The sequence below is a fragment of the Myripristis murdjan genome, chromosome 10 (genome assembly GCF_902150065.1).
Source record: "Myripristis murdjan chromosome 10, fMyrMur1.1, whole genome shotgun sequence".
In the NCBI taxonomy this organism is placed as follows: Eukaryota; Metazoa; Chordata; class Actinopteri; order Holocentriformes; family Holocentridae; genus Myripristis; species Myripristis murdjan.
Genome location: NC_043989.1, coordinates 25,679,578 through 25,699,147, shown reverse-complemented (window position 1 = coordinate 25,699,147; position 19,570 = coordinate 25,679,578). Strand labels below are relative to the sequence as shown.

Sequence of the window (19,570 nt, the reverse complement as noted above, 5' to 3'; positions counted from 1 at the left end):
GAATGAAAAGGAAAGGTCTAGTTTGATCACTCGCCTACTACTGCTATTACTAATACTGTCCCATATGGTCTTGAAGGTTTGTTATTGCTGAAACTCCTCCTTTCTGGACTTGATTGGCAACAAGGTCCATTGTCTTCTTGTGGTGGAATGGCAGGAGAATAAATAAAAAGCACTTTATGGAAAGAAAAAAAAAAAGGAGTAATGCACATTATCCTCATCCCCTTTTGCCACAGTTTGGATAGAGGAGAGATAGTGGAGTAATCTCCAAGACAACGTTCAATGGAGCCGGCACACATCAATAACTGTTCTCATTGACGATGATTCAATCATTGCTCAACAAGGGTGTAACATGGGACAGAGTTAGGAATGGGGATGAAGAGTTGTTCCGTGGCCGGCATGGCTATGAGACAGGGAGTTTGAGGGTCAGGAGCCGATGGATATTATGTGTTTTTGTATGATAGAGTGTGAGCGTATGGGTGCATCCAGTCATGTTTAGGTGCTAGATGGTGTCTGGAGTCACTGTTATCTAATGTCTGCATTATTATCATGTGTTGTTTATGCTGCTGAGCTGATTGGATGTCCCCATTCCACTTCTTTGCATGTGTGTGTTTGTATGCCTTTGTATATGTGTGTGTCAGCAGCACCAATATCTCAGGTAGATGTGAGAGCTCTCTGTGAGATAACCAGTATGTGTGAAGCTGGTGTGAACCAGTGATGAGGGCAGACACACACACACACACACACACACACACACACACACACACACACACACACACACACACACACACACACACACACACACACACACAGATGCACACCTACAACCACATGCTGGTCATCAGAACAAGGAGTGTGCCTTTGTTTGTTGGTGTCACATTTCGAGCCCTCCCAGCTCGGGCCCTATAAAAGACAAGCTGACAGAGTAGTCCAGTGGGGTTTGCTAACTTCCACCCGTGGGGACTCCTGTCAGCCCGGGCAAGACCGCCGCCGGCACCACCAGCTGCACTGCCTCCATCACCGCTGGTCTGCAAACCACCCCGAACAGGAACAACATGGCTCCCTACGAGAAATCTATGGAGATGATGCCCTTCAAGCAAAGGAAATGCCTAGGTAAATCCATCAGGAGAGCTCTCACCTCATATTTTAAGCAATTGTTTGAGCTCTATGATGACAGTGTCTTCTTGCATGAATACTTTGGACCTAGATACATACGTATTCTTATAATATTTTGGTTCTACAAGATAATTAAAATGTATCTAAAATGTCCTCTCTTTTGCTTTAGAAACAAGAAAACATGAAGTGTGCAGTATTCGGTCTAAATTCCCAAACAAGTTGCCTGTGAGTTCATTTATTTTCTGTTATAATAAAAAAAAAAAAAAATGGGGAAATAATTCCACTTGACGCTGTGATTGCACCATAACCTTATCACCACTGTCTCTGCGTGCAGGTGATTGTGGAAAGGTACATTCGCGAAAAGACCCTTCCCCTGTTGGACAAAACAAAGTTCCTGGTGCCATTTGAGCTTACCTTGGGCCAGTTCCTCTGCCTGCTCAGGTAAGGATTGGTGCAAGGTGTGTGTGTGTGTGTGTGTGTGTGTGTGTGTGTGTATGTGCTTGTATGCATATGTTATACTTAAACTCAAGTCCGCTGGGACTCGGTTCTTAATCTTAGCCCAGACACTTCTCAGACAGGTTGCGCCTACCCTTCTCAGTCCAATCATCCTTCCTCTCTAATTTCTCCACCAGGTTGCTAGATTTGCTTGTCCGCCTCTCTGCCTCTTCATATTCTCATTTCCTCTGTCCTGAGATATGCAGCCCACACACTGTCATCACGCTGTCATTTCCTCCCTTCCTGTTCTCTGTCTCTCAGGAATAAGATCGATCTGGAGTCGAGCCAGGCACTGTTCCTCCTGGTCTCGGAGAAGAGCATGTCCTGCATGTCCGCCAGCATGGGGGAGGTCTATTCCCAGTACAGAGACCCCGATGGCTTCCTCTACATCACCTATGCCTCACAGGAAATATTTGGGGCTCACCCAGCAGCCACGCCGCCCTGCTGAGTCCAGCATGGTCCAAACCAGCTGAAATGAACTGAACTGAGTCCACCCTGACCAAAGTGGTGCCACAACACAACACAACTGGAGTCGAGGACACATAGGCCGAACTGAGCTAAACCCAACCAATGCTGACTTTTGTTTTTATTTTGTCAACTTTTTTGACCCAACTGCATACCTACCTACCTCATTGGACTGGACCCTTCTGGACCTTTGACATGACAAATCACACCATCCCCTTCTCTCATGGCTCTGTCAACCAGCTAAGAGTGGACAGGGTTGGACACGACTCACCCTGATTATGTTTAATTGATTATTTGATTGTCTAAGTGGCTCACTGATTGCGTGTTGCCTTAGAAGATAACACAAAAAAAGGAAGCTTAGAGAGATTGATTTGAGTAGAAATCAGTGGATAGTGATTCTTGATAGTTTATTGAGCAGACAGTCAAGAGAGAGATGAACGTCCTACTAAACACATGTAAGAAGTTCTCTGTCACACCTTAAGCTTAAAGGGTCTCTCACATTTTGAAACCAAGCCTGCTATATTTATTCACCAGGCACTTGTTAAAATGTGCGTCAAAAATTTCTAAGTTTTTCCAACAAAAAACATCAGGTCACAATGCTAACAAGCCATTTTTCATGGAACTGCATTGCCGATACGCGAACATTGTCACATGTAAAGATATGCCTGGTGAAAACAGGTTTGAATTCAAAATGCTAAAAGTTTCTCTTCGACTCTTTTACTTCTTAATGTCTGCTGGTCATCAGACTCCTTTGTAAGCACTTATATGTTCTACTTCCTTTGATCACCTCTCCATCCTCTTTCTCCCACAAAAATGTGAAATGCAATGGACTGTTAAGACAATCTTGGATGTCAATTTTATGCTGCTTGGATTTGTTCTGTATCCAGCCAAATAAAACGATCTTTGTCCTTTTAATATGTTGACTGTGCGTGGTGTGTTGTATTCAGAATAGACTTACAGTAAATTTTATTTTAGACTGAAACTCAATGATATACCAAGAACAAAATTTTTCCTTCAATTTTGCCCAGTTGATTAAAAGGGTGTTTGTTTTACATGTTAGTCAAAGTCATTTTATGATTTCTCATTTACATAATCTTAAAATATTGACAGGTTTTCATTTTTTGTTGTTGGCCAAAAAGCCTGTGTTTCCCAACTGTCAGCTTTTCAGGAATTAAGAAAACTTTTGCTGAAATTAGAGTCACAAAAACATTTGGCCATTTTTAAGAGCTTTTTGTGTGGAATAATCTATATGATCTAGATTCAAGTCTTTTTCGTCAACATGTGGGTGTGTGACGGTGGAAATGCAGTGTTTTCCTACCGTAGCCGCTCTGTACAAATGCATCACGTACACATACATAAACACACGGCACCGCCCCATTCCTCACCTGCATCTGAGAAATGGCACTCGCTAACCATAGCAGTGTTATATAAGCCTGAACTAGTCACCTATCTGCCAGGGTCAGTGTGTCAGACGGAGAAATGGCAAGAGAGGGGGTGATAGCTGGAGGAGCTATTTTTAGACAGGGAGGGGACAACTGGGACCCATGGATTTCACGAGATGGGTAAAGACCCAGAGAGGGACAAATGGACAGGGACAGATAAACAGAAAGAAATAAAAACAGGGAAAAGTGGTGCCCTGTAAAAACAGTTAAAAGAAATGAAGGAAGAGGGAGTGGGAGATAGGAGATAGTGATGAGCTAACAGAAGAGGACAGGAAAAAGGAAGCGGAGCAAAGGAGAGATAGACAGTATGGTAACAGCTATACAAACAGACAGCGAAGCAACACACATATGCACACATACAGTCATGCACGCTCACTTCACACTGCTGTGGTCATTCCAACAGCTCCCTGTCAGTACATTATCATACCACAACAAGTGGGACACCAGACTGCTGTAAACTAGCCATTTACACCACTATGAACTATACAGCTGCAAGAGGGAAGGTTATTTTAGTGCTGCAGCACCTGGTAGTCTCTCGATTTAATCAAGCGAGTGGAGAACCCAAATGGTGAAGAGGATTTCATGTGAAAGGATTATTCATAAGGCCTTACATAATGAACCATCTTACCTGACTGACAGTTACCAATAGCTTTGATAGCTCTATTTCATTTAGGATGTTGCAGATTATTCTCCACGTCTCTGGGAGTCTACTGGAGGGATGGACTTGACATGGATCTTACACTCAGTGGCCACTTTATTAGGTTCACCTGTACAATCTAATGCAGCCCAATGCCTTTAGCTCTACCTTTTAAGAAAGTTTATAATGTTCAGTTCTTGTTGACATTTTAATAATAGTAGATTTAATTCTATGTTTATTATTGAGGTTGAAGTTTGTAGAGCTCTTGTACTGGACTACATTATATTGAGAGGTGTTTCTCGTTTTTTGTCCTCCCTATTGATATACATGAGGGGGTCAGAATATTAGAAAGACCTCGCAATAAAATGCAGTCCAGTTCAACAGCACCAAAGGAAACTTTATGGCAGAACAGTTGTATTGGATTGTATTAGATTGTTTTAGATTGTGCAGGTGTACCTAATAGAGTGGCCACTGAGTGCATATCATATATGGAGATCCACTATATGACATGTACATATTACATGCCCATGTACTCACAGTAGCTGCAGTACAGGACAGTAGGGATCTGCACAGGACACAATACAGCACAGCATTGCAAATGGCCCTCACATCAGATAAAGGCTACACCTGTAGTAACCTACGACGGCACAAGAGAGCGCCTCCGGACTCTGTAACAGATGAAATCACACCACTCTGGTGTGTAACACCCACTGGAGGTCATGCACATCTGACGCTGACAGATAAGTCAGTGTGCAGAACTTCCCTGCATTTCCCTGCTGGCGCAGTGTGCTGGTGAGGGAGAGGCATATGACTTTCCAAAGTGGTTTGGGCTGAGAATGACACAGACAAGCAACAATAGGTGTTTGATAGATAGATCAGCGCTCTAAGTAGCTCTTTTTTGTATGGTAGGTCCCAAAAGATAACAAACACGATGCTAAACAAGCATGTGATCTATTCAAGGCTGAGACAAATAGAGACACAAACGTGGATAGATGTAAACATCCATGCACAGACATGCAGTGGAAATGTTTTCACATAATTTACATTCCTGCCTCTGCACCACTCACCAGGCCATATCCAACTATCAACAGAAAGAGAAAGAAAGAGAGAATGATTTATGATTATCATGTGCAAAAGGCAAGGCAGTTAGTAGCCACACTCATTTTTGGTCACAGTGATGGTATGCAAATAGGGGAACACCATATAATTACAGTCAGTCAAATTTGATAGGCTGTTGAGCGACATTTGATTTGTGTTTCTCTCTCATGCCTGGGCTCCATTTAAATCTGACATGAAAACAAGGATATTTGAATTGTGCAAATAGACCTGGGAGCCGATCTAGGCTTGTTACATGTTGTTATGTCTTCTTTCCTTTATTCTAAATCTGCCGAGCTTCATTTCTATTCTGGTTGCGATGCATGCTCGTATGAGAGAGCCTTCTGACTTTCTGTGGCTGCTTATGATTTGTGCTCCTCGCTCTAGGCCTGGAGTAAATTTCCATGCCAGTAAATTGTCTCCACATGTCCTCTAAGTGTTCCAGAGTATCTCATGATTGTTCTGTCTCCACCACTGTCCTCAATACAAAAATGTCCAGTCAGAAGCTAACTCTTTTTATGAGCAAATGGCCTAGTGTGTCTGTGGGCTGACTGTGGTTGCTGTTGCTGAGCTGGCCTATAGAGGGCAGTACAGTATATGTCATTGACATTACATTAATGTATCCGATTGGCCTCAGGGTGACACAGTCCTCTGCCTGAACTCCCACCTCCCTTCCTAATCATGTCACCACCACAACCAACTCCACCTACAATTAAAGCAAGTCTAAGTAAAAGAAATATCATTTATTATTCGTTGAAATGCCATGAGCAGATGCAATGGCTGATTTTTTTTTATTTTTTTTTTTGGTATCTTTTTACCCAACGGCTTTCAATAAATTTAGAGAAAGTGGTTTTCATTTCATTCATTCATTCAAAACTTAAATATTCTAATAAATCCACATAACCAAAAGACTGATGGTAAATATTTCCTTTTTATTTATCTGGCAAAATAATAAAAAGGGAAGCATTTGGAAAGAGCCTCAAAGTTAACAGTCAGAAATACAAAAATATAGATAAAACAATTCTAACAGCTGATTTGATTTCTCTCCTCTCTCTCCAAATGGAAAAAAGCTATGTTTCTTTGGATGAACATATAATAATAATATGGACTGTATACTTATCAGACATCTTTTACACAGGATGTACAAATCCATGTCCAACCCTCTCATGCAACCTCCAACTCTCGTGTGAATTACTGAACCCAGTATTGTCCTTCTGTTAGTTGGCAATTCACCCAACCCACTTCCCCTTTATTTATTCCTCACAGATATCTGCACACTTATCCCCAAATGCACAAAGCCCCGCCGCCCAGCCCTCCCACAGAATCCCTCCAGTCTCTCTCTGGTGAAAAAGATCACAGCAATTCCTCCTCACGGTGTGTTAGGAATCCTGGAGACCCACAGCTTCCGAGAGGATGACGCTCACGGCTGTGTAGGACTTGCGTCTAAGTCCTATTCAAAAGTGGGTAGTCTCCAGGCCACGCCCCTCTGCTCTGGATTACTGGGCCTCCAGCACCACCCCGCGCTCCAGCACCACCCCGCGCTTTGATGGGGGCACCAGGTGGTCAGGCAACGCTGCGGGCAGCTCGTGACCCTCCAGCTTTACCTTGATGAGGTGATTGGCCAGGGCAAACTCCTCATCATCGAGGAAGCCATCTTTATCCACATCAGCCAGCTTCCAGATCTTCCCCAGGACTGTGTTGGGCAGCTTGGACTTGACCATTTCTTTCTTGGCTGAGGCGCCAGACACTTTGCCGTTGATGGGTGAGAGCGTGTAGAAGATCTCATCGTACGTGGGCTTGTCACGGCCCACCACCCACTCCAGCTCGTCGATACCTTCGCTGGCGCCTTCACCATAGCCGTGGCCGAAGGGCCCGGACATGGTGCCCTCAAAAGCTCCACCCTTGACAGACTGGCTGGGCATGGCGGCCTCCTCCTGGCGTACCAAGGCCATGAGACGGGCGATGTCATTGGCCAGCATGTCTTCCACGGCCTCGAGCAGCTTGGGCTTCAGCGCTGGGAACTTGGAGAAGTCTTGGCCATTCAGCAGCTCCTAAAGGGAGGGGGTGACGAAGGAAAACAGGAATTGGTGATGGAAATAGATCACTCTTGACTGGCCACCAATGGGAGCAGCACACAAGAAGCAGGATTTCCTGACAAACCAGGAAAAATAAATCTCATCCCCATCCTGGCCCATCCTGGGGGGTAAGGGGCGGAAAACAGGGTAGAAAAGGCAAAGAGTAAAGGTTGGAAGGTCATTGTACTCCAAACCTTTTCTTTGCACATTTTTACACTCCACCCTTTATTTTTCAAAATGTCGTACTTTGGAGTAGACAGTCAAACTTATCATTTCATCAAATCTGAACAGTTCTGGACTATAAGTCACTCATACCACAGTTAGCTGTAAGTCACTCTTTTTGTCTGCCATGACAAACTAAGGGGCCAGACTACAGATTGGCTCTCGACCGTCTCTTTGATACACAATATCATGGATACCAGTTGCCCTGATTGATTCATTCTGACAAAACTTCACATTACACTGTTGGTACATTTCACTGACTGTGTCTTTTATTGTCTCCTCTTCCCCTTTCCCAGCCACAAAACATGAGGCTATATATTCTGCACTTATTGTTCCACTATAATTTATCATCATTTGGGTGACACAGTGTTTGCTCATTTTTATGGTCTTACCTGCATCTTGTTGATGTTGGGGAAGTCTCCAGGTGAGATCTGGTGCTCCTTCTCAATCTTCAGGTAGATCTCTCCAAGGTTGGAGATCAGCTCCTTCTTCTTGGAGTCCTTCCCAAACACACTCGGCATCTCCTTCTTCAGAGAACTGATGATGTAGGCTTGTACCTGGATACCGTGTTCAAAAATATACAGAACAGTTAGTCTTGCCCACTAATTAAACTGAGACTATAGATAAATAAAAAATCCATAACACTGTGAGCAGAGCTTATGCCTTCCTAAAAAAAAAAAAAAAAAAGGTTTGTTTCAATGCTGGCCATTCAGTGGCACATAAACATCTTACACAATGTAAGAACCTAAGAAAAACCGAAAGGAGAAATACTGATTACTCAACATGGATTAGAGGGCAAAAGTAGCAAACATCCCCTCTTTTCTCATTTTCAAGTTTACCAGATTACAGTAATATCAGATTGCTGACACATTCAAGCATGAAGTGAGTAGTACTCACTTCTGTCTTTGGCTGATTTAGAAACAAGACGATGGTAAATACTAACAAAGTTGCATAAAGTCGGACCTTTATGGAAGTTCCTCAGAGAGAAGTGATAGCCTGAGAAAGCGCATGAGACAGAGATTGAGAGAGAGAGAGAGAGAGAGAGAGAGAGAGAGAATGCATAAGGTAGAAGGCGAGTGTCATGAGCACCAACCTTAGCGAGGCGTGCCCGCTTGATGAGGTCGTTGAGTTTGCGTAGTGCTGCGTTACGTGGCAACGACTGGATGTCTAAGAACAGGTCCTGCTCCTCTGCCTCAAACAGCTTCCTGTTGTCGGGGACCAACAGGGGCTGGGCCCAAAATGAGCCGATGTAAACGCGCACCACCTGGGATGAGATTTGACAAAGTTAGCTTTCTCTCCATTGTCCGTCAAGTTTTAGTTTACTGCCCACACCCAAAGAAGAGGAAATTCTTTTCCACAGGTCACATATGTGTGACTCCACAACCCGGCTAGAGTATATAAACAGACACAAAAATACATACACATTATGCAAAAATGACATTCAGGATGTCCAACAATGCAACACAAGATTGTCGGCTGACAGCGAAATAACAGTGAGTGAATAACATTTTGTGCAAACTGTTTCAGATTGCACTGAGAATCCATGCGACAAACTGCACTCCCAAAGTCAGTAAATAATTATCAAGACAATCCAAAGGTTACTCTCGAATGGATTTACAATTATGGCCATACACCAAACATTAACTAAACTGCTGGCACAAAATCACAAGACAAGGGTGGGTCACATGATATCACATGGAATATGCATGGTGATAAAGCACTATTACAGTGTTTTCCAATTCTATGATTAGTGTACCAATGACATGTTGAAAACCTGTCACTGTTCTCTATTAACACACCCTCGGAAAAGGCACTTGACTTTGTTTTTACCCATTTAAGGAAACTACATTGTTCTTCTTAACTACTTCTGAAGAGGCTGTGAAGGAGAGACTGGGACTAGTATTGTGACTGATGGAGGTAATCCAACATTGTTTTTCTGTTGTGACAGAGAGATTATGTGCCATGGTGGCAGTGCAATGAAAGTTAACTGAAAAATGTAGGACAAATGTAAAAAAAAAAAAAAAAACTTAAGCAGACAATATGACAAAAAGCAGTTAAGGAAAATCCAAAATATGGACAGACCCCCATTTAAACCCCCTTTGTCCCATACCTCAGGAGTGTTGATGATTTTGCCCAGAGACCACATCAGTGCTCCGTAGACCCTCATCAGCTGCTGAGTGCTGATCTGGTCCGCCTTGTTCAGCACCACGCGCATTTTGTCCTCGTGGTTCTTGAGAGCGCGTATCACCTCGGAGAACTCGTCGGAGATGTCCAGCTTGTGGGCGTCGAACAGCAGGATGATGCGGTCCACGCGCTCTGCAAACCACTCCAGCACCGCTGCAAAGTCATAACCTGTGGGGAGGAAAGGAGAAGAAACTGGCTGTTTAATGACTGAAGCTGTAAACACAATGTAGTGATTAGGAATAGTTTAAGAATTGATTCAATGGATTCAGGACACTCTATAATTGACTGACTGAGTCTCTGAGAAAAGGCCTGACAAACTGAGTCTTTACATGTATGTTGAGGCTGTAAATAATTGAATAAAAAAAAAAGGAGCGCTTGGAGTGAGCTTGGGACAGACTAAGGAGTATCAGAATAAAACACTATGGTGAAAGAGTAGCCACATGCCCACAACATGAAAGAAAGTGACACTCCTGTGGCAGGGATGTAACTGGCTCCAAACAAATTTTTGTTGCTGATACAGACATGAGGCGTAATATTCACTTCTGCCTTTATCAAATTTAGAAATAAGGGGAAGCTAGTAGTAGGACTTTTTATCTGAGGTTTCTTTTGCCTTAAGGAGCTGGGAGGAGAGGAAGTGAGAGAGAATTATGGTTTTGATTACTGTCTGTGTCATCTGAGCAGAGAAGAATGCAGTCGGTCTAAAAGCTCATCTAGGCTGCCGCACAATCAGCGCCAGATCTGCTGCACACGCATTCCGATATGCCTAGCTTTTGTCTGTGTCTGAGCACGTGTATACAAGAGAGAGAGAGAGACAGGCAGAGACAGAGGAGAGAGGGAAAGACAGAAAGAGAGAAGGAAAAAGGGGAAAAGGGAGGAGGGGGTGGTTAAAGTGAAACTAAAACCCAGTGAGTGATTAAAAGAGAAAGAATGAAGAGTAGTGAAAGCACGAGGGAGAGGATGTGGGAAGCAGGGAAGCATCGTGGCCAAACATGAGTTGTGTGTCTGCGGACGTGCGTTTAAAAAGTGAGAGAAAAACTTAAGGAGGAGGGGGGTAAAAAAAGGGAATATTTTAAGGCCAAGATTCCTGTGGGATTCAGCCGAGGACATTCCCTCCCTCCTGTCCAGTGGCTGCTTTTGACGCACGTGTCCTATGGAGGCAGGCAAACAGACAGAGAGACAGCTGCTCGGGCTTCTGCTTACTATAGCCCGCACCAACTGCTAATGCATGCATGTGCTTACTGGGGAAGCAGCCGCGGCTTATAAGTCAAAGAGGACTAAATTTGCTGCCCGACAGCACATGCCAATCCTAGCATGCCATTACATATGACGGAGATCAGCCATGATTCTCTCAATGAGAAATATCTCAGGCTTTCATATCTGACACGTCAGGTTTTTAGAGGGAAACTCCCTGATAAAACACTGGTCCAGACCACTATGTGCCAGACATCCAGCAGCATTCCTAGCTCATGCACTCTAATGAATCATTCTCACTCACACACACACACACACAGAGGTCTGCCATCCCTCATCTGCAGAATCAAGTCAGCCATGTTTACATATTAGACTGACAGCACTATATCTGGAGTACAGTACTATCTGTGTTTATGGAGAAACAGAGGTAGACATGAGGGCAGCACCTCTGTATGTATGCGTGCATGTATGAATCAAATGAAATCGAAGTGTGTGTGTATGCGTGTGTGTGTGTATGTCTGTGTCTTAGAAAGTGTGGAGCATGTATGTATAGAAACAAAATTGTCCGAGGTATGCAGCATCACATTTCGGTCCCTGAACAGGGTCACCTCAACATGCACCGGTCCCTTCACACACACACTTCCTTTTGTTCCTTATCTAACGGTGCCTATTTACATTGGTGTGTTTACAGTCGCTTCTTTGGCCTTTTCTGTCTCTTTCCCGTCCGTCCTTCATGCTCCTTCTATCTGACCGCTCCCTATTTCGTTCTTCTCCATACTCTCGTCTTTTGCTCCCTCGCTGTGTCTCATGAGAAATGGGAGCCAATAAAGAGCAGACTGACTGACTGTGTAATATCAGTCCTCTGTGCAACGCAGAGGGGGGGTGGGTGGGTGCTGTGTCTTTGGAAATTCTTGCTACGCTCACCACTTTACTCCTCTTCCTTTCACCAGAGAACACACAAAAAAAGTTGAATCATCTCTTGTTGCTATATTAACACTTCCTCTAAAAAGGGGCACAAAGCAGGTACAAAAAACAGAAGCTTGCTTCTGCTCCTCTGTTATCTTTTGGCTGAAAAACTTGCACAGAAAAACTGTTTATGTGGTGATTCTTAAGGGACGGTCATGAAGGTCATGACATTGTTTCACCAAGCGGAGGATGGATCAAAGTGTGAGGTGGCTTCTTTGCAGGGAACACTCAAGCAGAAAGACATTATGATAGAAATTAAAGACAGGAGATTAAGAAAAATAGAAAAAGAGGAAAAATACAGAGCCACAAATAATGTTTCCATCCAATCATGAGGGGAATTTTGCCGTAAACTTATGCAATGTCACTTGATAAAATGTTACTGTTCCTTTGTGTGATGTCTAATATTTGTCACACTTCACAGTGTGTGAAGATGAAGGAAAAATGCACTTAGCAACATCGCAATGCACCAACTAACCTTATGACCTTGACAGGGGCTGTATACACGGTGCAACAGCACACTTTGGTCACACTGGTCCATTGATACCTGTTGCTATTGCAACCAGACATTTTCACCTTTGTTGTGGGAATGTCCATGACAACAGCAAAAATGTTGCTTCTATGTTATTACGTATCTAACCAAAGTAAATTTATCCCTTAATTCCCTTATCAGTAAAAACCCTTTCCACTTCAAACAAGTGTAAGATCTTGTGCTACACCCTAGGAAATGTTTGTGATTTTTTTCCATTCAGCCCGTTCATTCAGTACATTGGAATCTGCATGGATGGAAACACAGCTAATGGAAAATATGGAAACAGAGACACAAACAGAGAGAGAGAGAGAAAGAGATGTGAGAGAGGATGGTGACCTAGAAAAACACGTAAAAAAGAGACAGGAAGTGAGCAGTCTTCAAAGTGCCCTGCTGCCTGTCATGCTGTGAAGGCCTCCGTGTTAACTGGGATTTACATGACCTGTTTCTTTCGGCTCTGGCCTGTAGGGGTAAGAGTGGAATACTGGTCTGACAACATTATGAAGAGCACTATTATGCTGGAAACACACAGCCCGGGAGAGACCAAATACACCGACTGTTAAGTGTTTACTTGTAGGTTAAGCATGTTTGGGTACGTCTTAATGTTTGAACTTTCTGCGGGCTTATTATGTGAGTCTACTGATCGTGTGTATTTCATGAGGTTCATGAGGCGAGGGTGCGGCTATGTAGAAAGTTCTGGTGACTAGATGAGTAAGTGAATGAGTGTGTGCGTGTGTGGGTGTGTGAGGCAGACCTCTACTGATCCTCTGTTTCTCCCCAGACAGAATTCCAGGAGTATCGATGATGCTGATGCTCTCCAGGACAGGATTGGGCATCTGAGCACACATGAACCTGCCGAGAGAGAGAGACAGGAAAGGTGGGGGGAGGGAGGGTGCAGGCAACGGAAATGAGACAGAGAGGTATACCAAGAAAGAGGAAGGGGGGGTGGGGGGGTAGGGAGTGAGAGGCACAGAACCAGTTGGGTGAGACTGTTTGTACATCAACTTGGTGATAAACAAACCTTCAGGTGTTTTCCATTGACAAACTCCTCGCTCTGCTGCATAACATCAACAGAAAGCCCTTAGGTTTCGATTGAGGATTCATTTAGTCTAAGATTAGTTCTAATCAGAGTTTAGAAAAACTAAATCCAGCTTTAAAATGACACACAGTTCTGTTGCACAATTAAAAACTAACCCTGAATGAATGACTCCAAATTAGGTGGTTTTATATTTAAATTAGAGTTAAATGCTCCAATCAGATACCTCTCACAAGCATTTAAATTCTTGTTTTGGCACAATAGAATTAATTTTATAGGCTTGGATATGAAAATTAAACTAAACTGAAGTTTAAAAAGCAATGCAGCCACCATCCTGTTTCCACTTCCATAACTCCTTTTGACAAAACTGAGGATTTTAGAAGATTATTAGATGACGTACTGCACATTCTTAGCCTGGGGTTATCATTAATGTGTAGTTCAGTTTTTTTTTAACATTTACATTAAGGCCAGATGATAATACATCTTTTTAATCAAAGTTTTCTGACAGTGTGTGTGTGTGTGTGTGTGTGTGTGTGTGTGTGTGTGTTTGGGGGGGGTGCTTAGTAGCTGTGGGAGGCCACCACTGATGTGAGAATGTTTGCCAAACAGTGGGATACATTATAATTATAATGGTAAGGCCGAGTGAGGAGGGGACACACGCAGACAGACACAAGCAAACAAATAATCTTACGTTACGAAGCATGAGAAGATGAGTAGGCAGTGCACGAGCCCACAGTATCCCGCCAGGGACAAAGAGGGTGATTGTTAAAACGGCCCACAGCTTCAGAGTGCTCAGTCTCGCTCTGCTGCTCGTTCAGTCACTCTGAACTAATATTCACAACATAAGCTTAGAGGCACCAGGTCACAAGACCGAGAGAGCCTTGTCTTTACATTCCTGCTGCAACCGCAGTCAGGGCGCACACACACACACACCACAACCTCTTCACAGGTTCCATACCACTCGCAGGGGGGGAAAGGAAAAATCCAAGGACAAACAAGAAGTCAAAGAAAGTTGAGAGCGGGTTGGTATAGAGGTCCTATGCATTGTATTATATTACAATAAACCTGACTGCCAAAGATAACAACCATGCAGGGTTTTTTCCCTCCCTCTGTCTTGGCTGATGGGGTATGATATCCAGTTGGAATCTTGGCTCAGGTTTTCCATTAAACTATCTAGCCCAAATTTTCCACACAGAGCCTCTAGAAAAAAAACAAAACAAAATAGTCAGAAGAACTCGAGCAGAATTCTTAGAAACAGAGGCTCCTACCAGGCACGGGGGGCCCAAGAGGAGCCTGGAGCTGTCTAAAACCCTTTTCTCCCGAAAAATATGTTTCAAGAAAGTGTGAAACCCACCCCCTTTGTGGGGTTGCAGCTCTGTCATGCTGGCCAGGGTTACAGTCCTACGTCAGGCCTGGGTCTGTGATTGGAAGTCCAACTCCAACACTGCATGCAACGGCTTCCTCCCTTGCCCCACCTCCTGCCCTGCGACTCCCCTCACACCATAACCTCAACTTCCCACAGAGAAAAGAGGAAACAGGGTGACTGGAACGAGCATTGGGGATGTAGACAGGGAGATTGCAACTGTGGCTCTTTTCCACATGTTTGTTTCCTTTGTGGTTTTGCTGAGTGTGTGTGAGTGTGTGCAAACGCCCCTGCTTACGCATGTGCTCGTGCATCCACATGTGCATTTGTGTGTGAGGTGTATGCGTTCTACGAGAGAGCGCAGGGGTAAGCTCCTGTCCCGGGGTAAAGTGCCGAGTCAGTGTCCTGGAATAACAGCTTGTGAGCGGGACAGGACAGAACAGGACAGTGCAGGCTAGGGCGGGCCAGAGCGGAACTTACACTCTGCTGACTCGGGTTTAACTGACTATTGGCTCACACAGGGCGCACAAACACACTAGGGGCCCTATGACAGCAGTGCTGCTGTGAATAAAAGGGAAGAGAGTGGGAAAACGCACAGCACAGAATCCTGAGGGTTATCTGGAGGTGGAACAGAAGAGTCAAGATAGCTATTAAAAAAGACAAGAGGACACAAACACTATTGGGCCCTGGGACAGCTACTTCAACAAGACATTCAGCTGCAACAGCAGAAGAAAAACTGTGAATTAGCAAGCAACTAGGGTGCATCAGCTATTTCACACTCCCAAGAGTACATTGTAGATGTGGGGATCACCTGACTGAGCTCTGTTTACTCTCATCATAAATAAGTGGTTACAAGTGCCAGCCCTATCTAAGCCTGGTAGTTAAAGGCTAATCCACAGGCTGAATAACTATGGTTAGAGAGCCGCACAGTGAAACTATCATCACACTAACCAGGCCCTGTGCACTTCTCCAAGTTATAAAACGGTATTTTCTTTTCCCCACAAATCACCCAATTATCAAATTGACCCTTAATATTCCCTGTCTACTGTTATAAGTAAAAAAGACCCTTAGCCAACCCATAGTCGAAGGCCAATCTAAACTGTTGGCCTTGACTGAGGAAAATGGAAAAGTGGCCCAGTCTGAGCCAAAAACAGCCCAGTTCCAAAAACATGTGGTTCTCAACAAAAGCTTCATGTGGGCCTTCTCTTGGCTATAAGCCGTTGTTATAATTACTGCTGCAATAGTTATGCATCAAGCCTATTCAGACTTAGCAGCACAGAGGTTGTGCACCTGCTATTGTCACACATCCAGCTATATATATGATGATATGTGTTACAAAAGGCTCTCATAAAGCCAGCCTATGACCACTGAACTCTCACTATCCTTCTGCGTTGCCTCAAAGAAAACCACAAGCCCCACAGAGCCATGTGATTCCATCCAACACTTTGACAAGCAATGCTACAATGCACAATAGCCTGTATTTTCATATGTTCTTATCTGCTTCCTTCTGTGGAATATGTTAGACTATCAAGGAATGTAGTCAGAGTGTGCTGTTGAAGTCAGACAAAAGAGAAACTAAAACTGCAATTTGAAATAAATTGCTTTACTTTCCTCAGATCAACTGAGGCTGCCTGGCACAAAATAATCAATGAATAAAACTATAAATCCCACTGAGCTTGCACTCTAGGCACACTACAGCAAAAACTCTGGATAATTGAGAGAATTTCAATGAATAATGGCAACCTGCCTAATTGGGAGTGAATTAGCCTTGCACTGTTTGTCCTAATCCGGCATATGGCTACATGGCCCTGCTGATAATCTGAAGCTAATGGGACAGATTAACATCATGACTGTACACAAAGTAGTTCTGTGTTATTCAGCCATCTGTTTGGCTGACAGTGCTCCCACAAGGTGATACCACACAGGCTGAGGGAGAAGAGAGAGGGGATGTACCTACATCCTCCAAACATCAGCACAGGAAATGAGCACACCAACAGCTGCTGCTGTTAGCCTTGTGAATTATTCAGAAACCTGCACAGAATGGACAGGACAGAGAGGCATTCAGGGGTTTAACACTGCATCATCAAACATGATCATGCAGTGTGTGTCATACCACCTTGCTTATGTCATCCCAGCTCGCAGCATGACTTTGGATATCTAGTGAGAGTCCCACTTCCACTTATCCAAATGAAACACCAGACTCTTTACATGTTGTAACATCACTGAGTGACACCTCTGAGAAAGATGACTAGTCCTTACAAGGAAGTTTTTGTGTCCGATTCTGTGTATTTGAAGTTGGGACATCAAAGTGGATACCACAGCTGAGTGTCACCATGAGTGACTCACAAAAGTTTGGGTAAGATTCTGGAAGATTCCTCAGCGCCTCTACGTCATTAAGCTGTGCAGATGGACCTCTAATCAGCTGAAAGCCTCTGTCAAAAGCATCACCTCAGTAGAACACCTGCTGACTCAACAGGAGTCACAGCGCTGCCACAAATAATCAATGTCACAATCCTACAAGAAGACAAAGAGCAAAACCTTTAACCTTTTGAGATAAGATTTCTACGACGGAAGTTGGCCGGTCGGCTCCTACTGATGTGGCAAAACTTATACAGCCAGGAAATATGTGACCTGTGGCACTGACATCCAAGGACAAGACATTGATGTTGCCTAGCAACGTCAATAACAACTATTTCTTGTGTTCAGGGGCCGCAATGTGACATCACAGCAAAGCTATGTGCCACAAGTCATTCTGTCAGGTGCTGAGCAGGAAGCAGCTGTAAGGTACAAAGTACAAGAATGATCACTGGCAACATTTGTTTTAAAGTGGAAAGGAAAAGGCCTGCTTGAACCTGACAAGCTTATTCTGCCAGCAGTGATAGCCTTTGTAAAGGCAAGCTGGAAAGCACCTATCCGCTCTTGCCTCTGCCAAACAGACTGGTTCCCCAACCTTGATAGTGACGCTAAACACAAACATTCTCATGAGGTGATGAAACAGAAAGGAAAAAGATACACTTGGCTCAGAGACAGTGGGGATAATTGTGCAATTCCAAGTGTGCTACATGTAGGATCCTGTAAGAGGTCATTCAATCCATCTGGCATGTGCTGCTACGACACTTACTTGCCACACTTACTGTACTAGTGAATGACAACTGTACATAAGCATGAGAATGGTATTCTATCAATTTGTTTCAGTCACCACTCAATAATCGTGTGCCTTCTGCTGTCCCGTTCCTCTAATCCCACTGCTTTACATATTCAACATTGCTCAGGGTCCTCAGTAAGCTCATTAATGCCCTCTCGGCCGAGGCGTGGGAACTGACCACTGACTGAGAGGCTTTACCTGTTGAGAAATGCGTTGCCGAAGGCGTTGAGTTTGCGGAAGGGTTTTTTCGGGTCGACAACGAGAGCGTTGCCTGGTATCACCCCCTCCTGTTCACCGTGCATCACCGCGATGAAAGAGTCCGTCGTTGGCTCGGGGCCGATCCGCATACCGGGGAAGTCCTGCTCCATCAGGTGACGGATGAAGGTCGTCTTCCCGGTGGAGTACTGACCCACCAGGAGGACCATGGGCTTGTTGTCGAAGTCGGCATCTTCGAGTGCGGGGGAGTGGAAGTCGTGGAATCGATACGTGTCCTCCAGAGGGAACAGTTTGGTCCGGTAGAGCCGCCGCAGACCCTCCGACACATTCTGGAACAACTCGGGGTCTTTCTTTCCGTTTTTCCTGAACATGGTAACGTTAACTTAGTTTTTCTGCCCTTGGTTGACACCGCTGTGTCAGTCTCCCCCTGGATAATAACCGGGTTAGTTCTGGTGTGGTTCTGTCACACCGTCAAGAGTGTAGTTAGCTGCCTGCCGGAATGAAGCAACGTTGGGCGAGGTCTTGGAAGTTTTTGTCCCCACCCTCTTCTTCGCTAGCTAGCCACACACGGTGAGTCAATCATTCGTGGAGGACACCCTCTCTCGGCTTACGTCGGCTCGATATCCAGCAATTCTCCACCCAGTCACACAATAATTGGAATTACTCGCTTTAATGCAGAAAAGGGCTTGATGTAGGTTTTTGCCTGCACAGTGCCGTGCAGTTAAACCTGGCTGTTTGAGCGTAGCTAACAGGCGTAGCTACCGGCTGTCAGTCGAATGACGAGCACCACCAAAGAAGGATGACACGCAGATACCGGAAAAGTCATAAATATTTCACAATAAAAGCCCTAACAACGTATGTCCTGTAGGATGCTGACACTCTAGCTCCTTTCACACGTTTACAAGCCCTCGTAGGCTGGTGGATGAACCTCAAAAAGTGCTGTAGTTTGTCAGACACCCCAACTGGAGGTACAACGAAGCACAGTTTTTTTTTTTTTTTTTTAAAGAATCCTATAAGTGAAACCGATTGTTGTATAAAAAAAAACATTTTCCAGCAAAATTGCGCAGTTTGGTCCATATTTCCATACACGCCATTGACAAAAAGAGGTGAAAAACAAAGAAATCGTCACAGAAGGTCATAGAGCTCTTAAACGTACCCTACTGTTAGTCAGGATGTATGTTGGAAATATTAAACTCATAAGAAGGCCTAAACAAAAAAGAGATTTTATGACACATGCACTCATATACTTTTTAACATCTCTTCCATAGTTTGTCATAGAAAGACAAGGGCTTGTTGGGTAGGTGTGATTGTGCTGAATCAGGCATTATGTGTCAGCACAGCATGCACTGTCAGTGAAAACCGTCAAAAAATGTCTGACTTGGCTACAGTCTGTGTCATT

General features: G+C 44.2%; 2 protein-coding genes across 2 annotated transcripts; one reads left to right on the top strand and one right to left on the bottom strand.

Moving 5' to 3' along the window:
* The first annotated feature begins 1,052 nt into the window (after positions 1–1,052).
* Positions 1,053–2,056, top strand: map1lc3cl (microtubule-associated protein 1 light chain 3 gamma, like). The gene is made up of 4 exons (XM_030062724.1): positions 1,053–1,110; positions 1,283–1,338; positions 1,448–1,554; positions 1,870–2,056. Exons 1-4 carry the CDS (start codon positions 1,053–1,055, stop codon positions 2,054–2,056), a joined length of 408 nt encoding a protein of 135 aa, XP_029918584.1.
* Positions 2,057–6,159: 4,103 nt separating this feature from the next.
* ehd1a (EH-domain containing 1a) lies at positions 6,160–19,030 on the bottom strand. The gene is made up of 6 exons (XM_030062722.1): positions 18,154–19,030; positions 13,166–13,263; positions 9,655–9,896; positions 8,638–8,808; positions 7,937–8,101; positions 6,160–7,298 (listed from the first exon to the last, which is right to left on the bottom strand). The coding sequence occupies exons 1-6, from the start codon at positions 18,540–18,542 to the stop codon at positions 6,744–6,746; spliced, it is 1,620 nt and encodes a 539-aa protein (XP_029918582.1). The 5' UTR covers positions 18,543–19,030; the 3' UTR covers positions 6,160–6,743.
* Between the last annotated feature and the right edge of the window lie 540 nt (positions 19,031–19,570).

Coding starts and splice junctions, on each gene's coding strand:
- map1lc3cl (XM_030062724.1), top strand. CDS start 1,053: ATGGCTCCCTACGAGAAATCTATGGAGATGATGCCCTTCAAGCAAAGG. Junction 1,111..1,282: donor CAAGCAAAGGAAATGCCTAG/GTAAATCCATCA, acceptor CTTTTGCTTTAG/AAACAAGAAAACATGAAGTG. Junction 1,339..1,447: donor AATTCCCAAACAAGTTGCCT/GTGAGTTCATTT, acceptor CTCTGCGTGCAG/GTGATTGTGGAAAGGTACAT.
- ehd1a (XM_030062722.1), bottom strand. CDS start 18,542: ATGTTCAGGAAAAACGGAAAGAAAGACCCCGAGTTGTTCCAGAATGTG. Junction 8,809..9,654: donor AAATCATCAACACTCCTGAG/GTATGGGACAAA, acceptor ATCTCATCCCAG/GTGGTGCGCGTTTACATCGG. Junction 7,299..7,936: donor CCAACATCAACAAGATGCAG/GTAAGACCATAA, acceptor CCCTCCCTTTAG/GAGCTGCTGAATGGCCAAGA.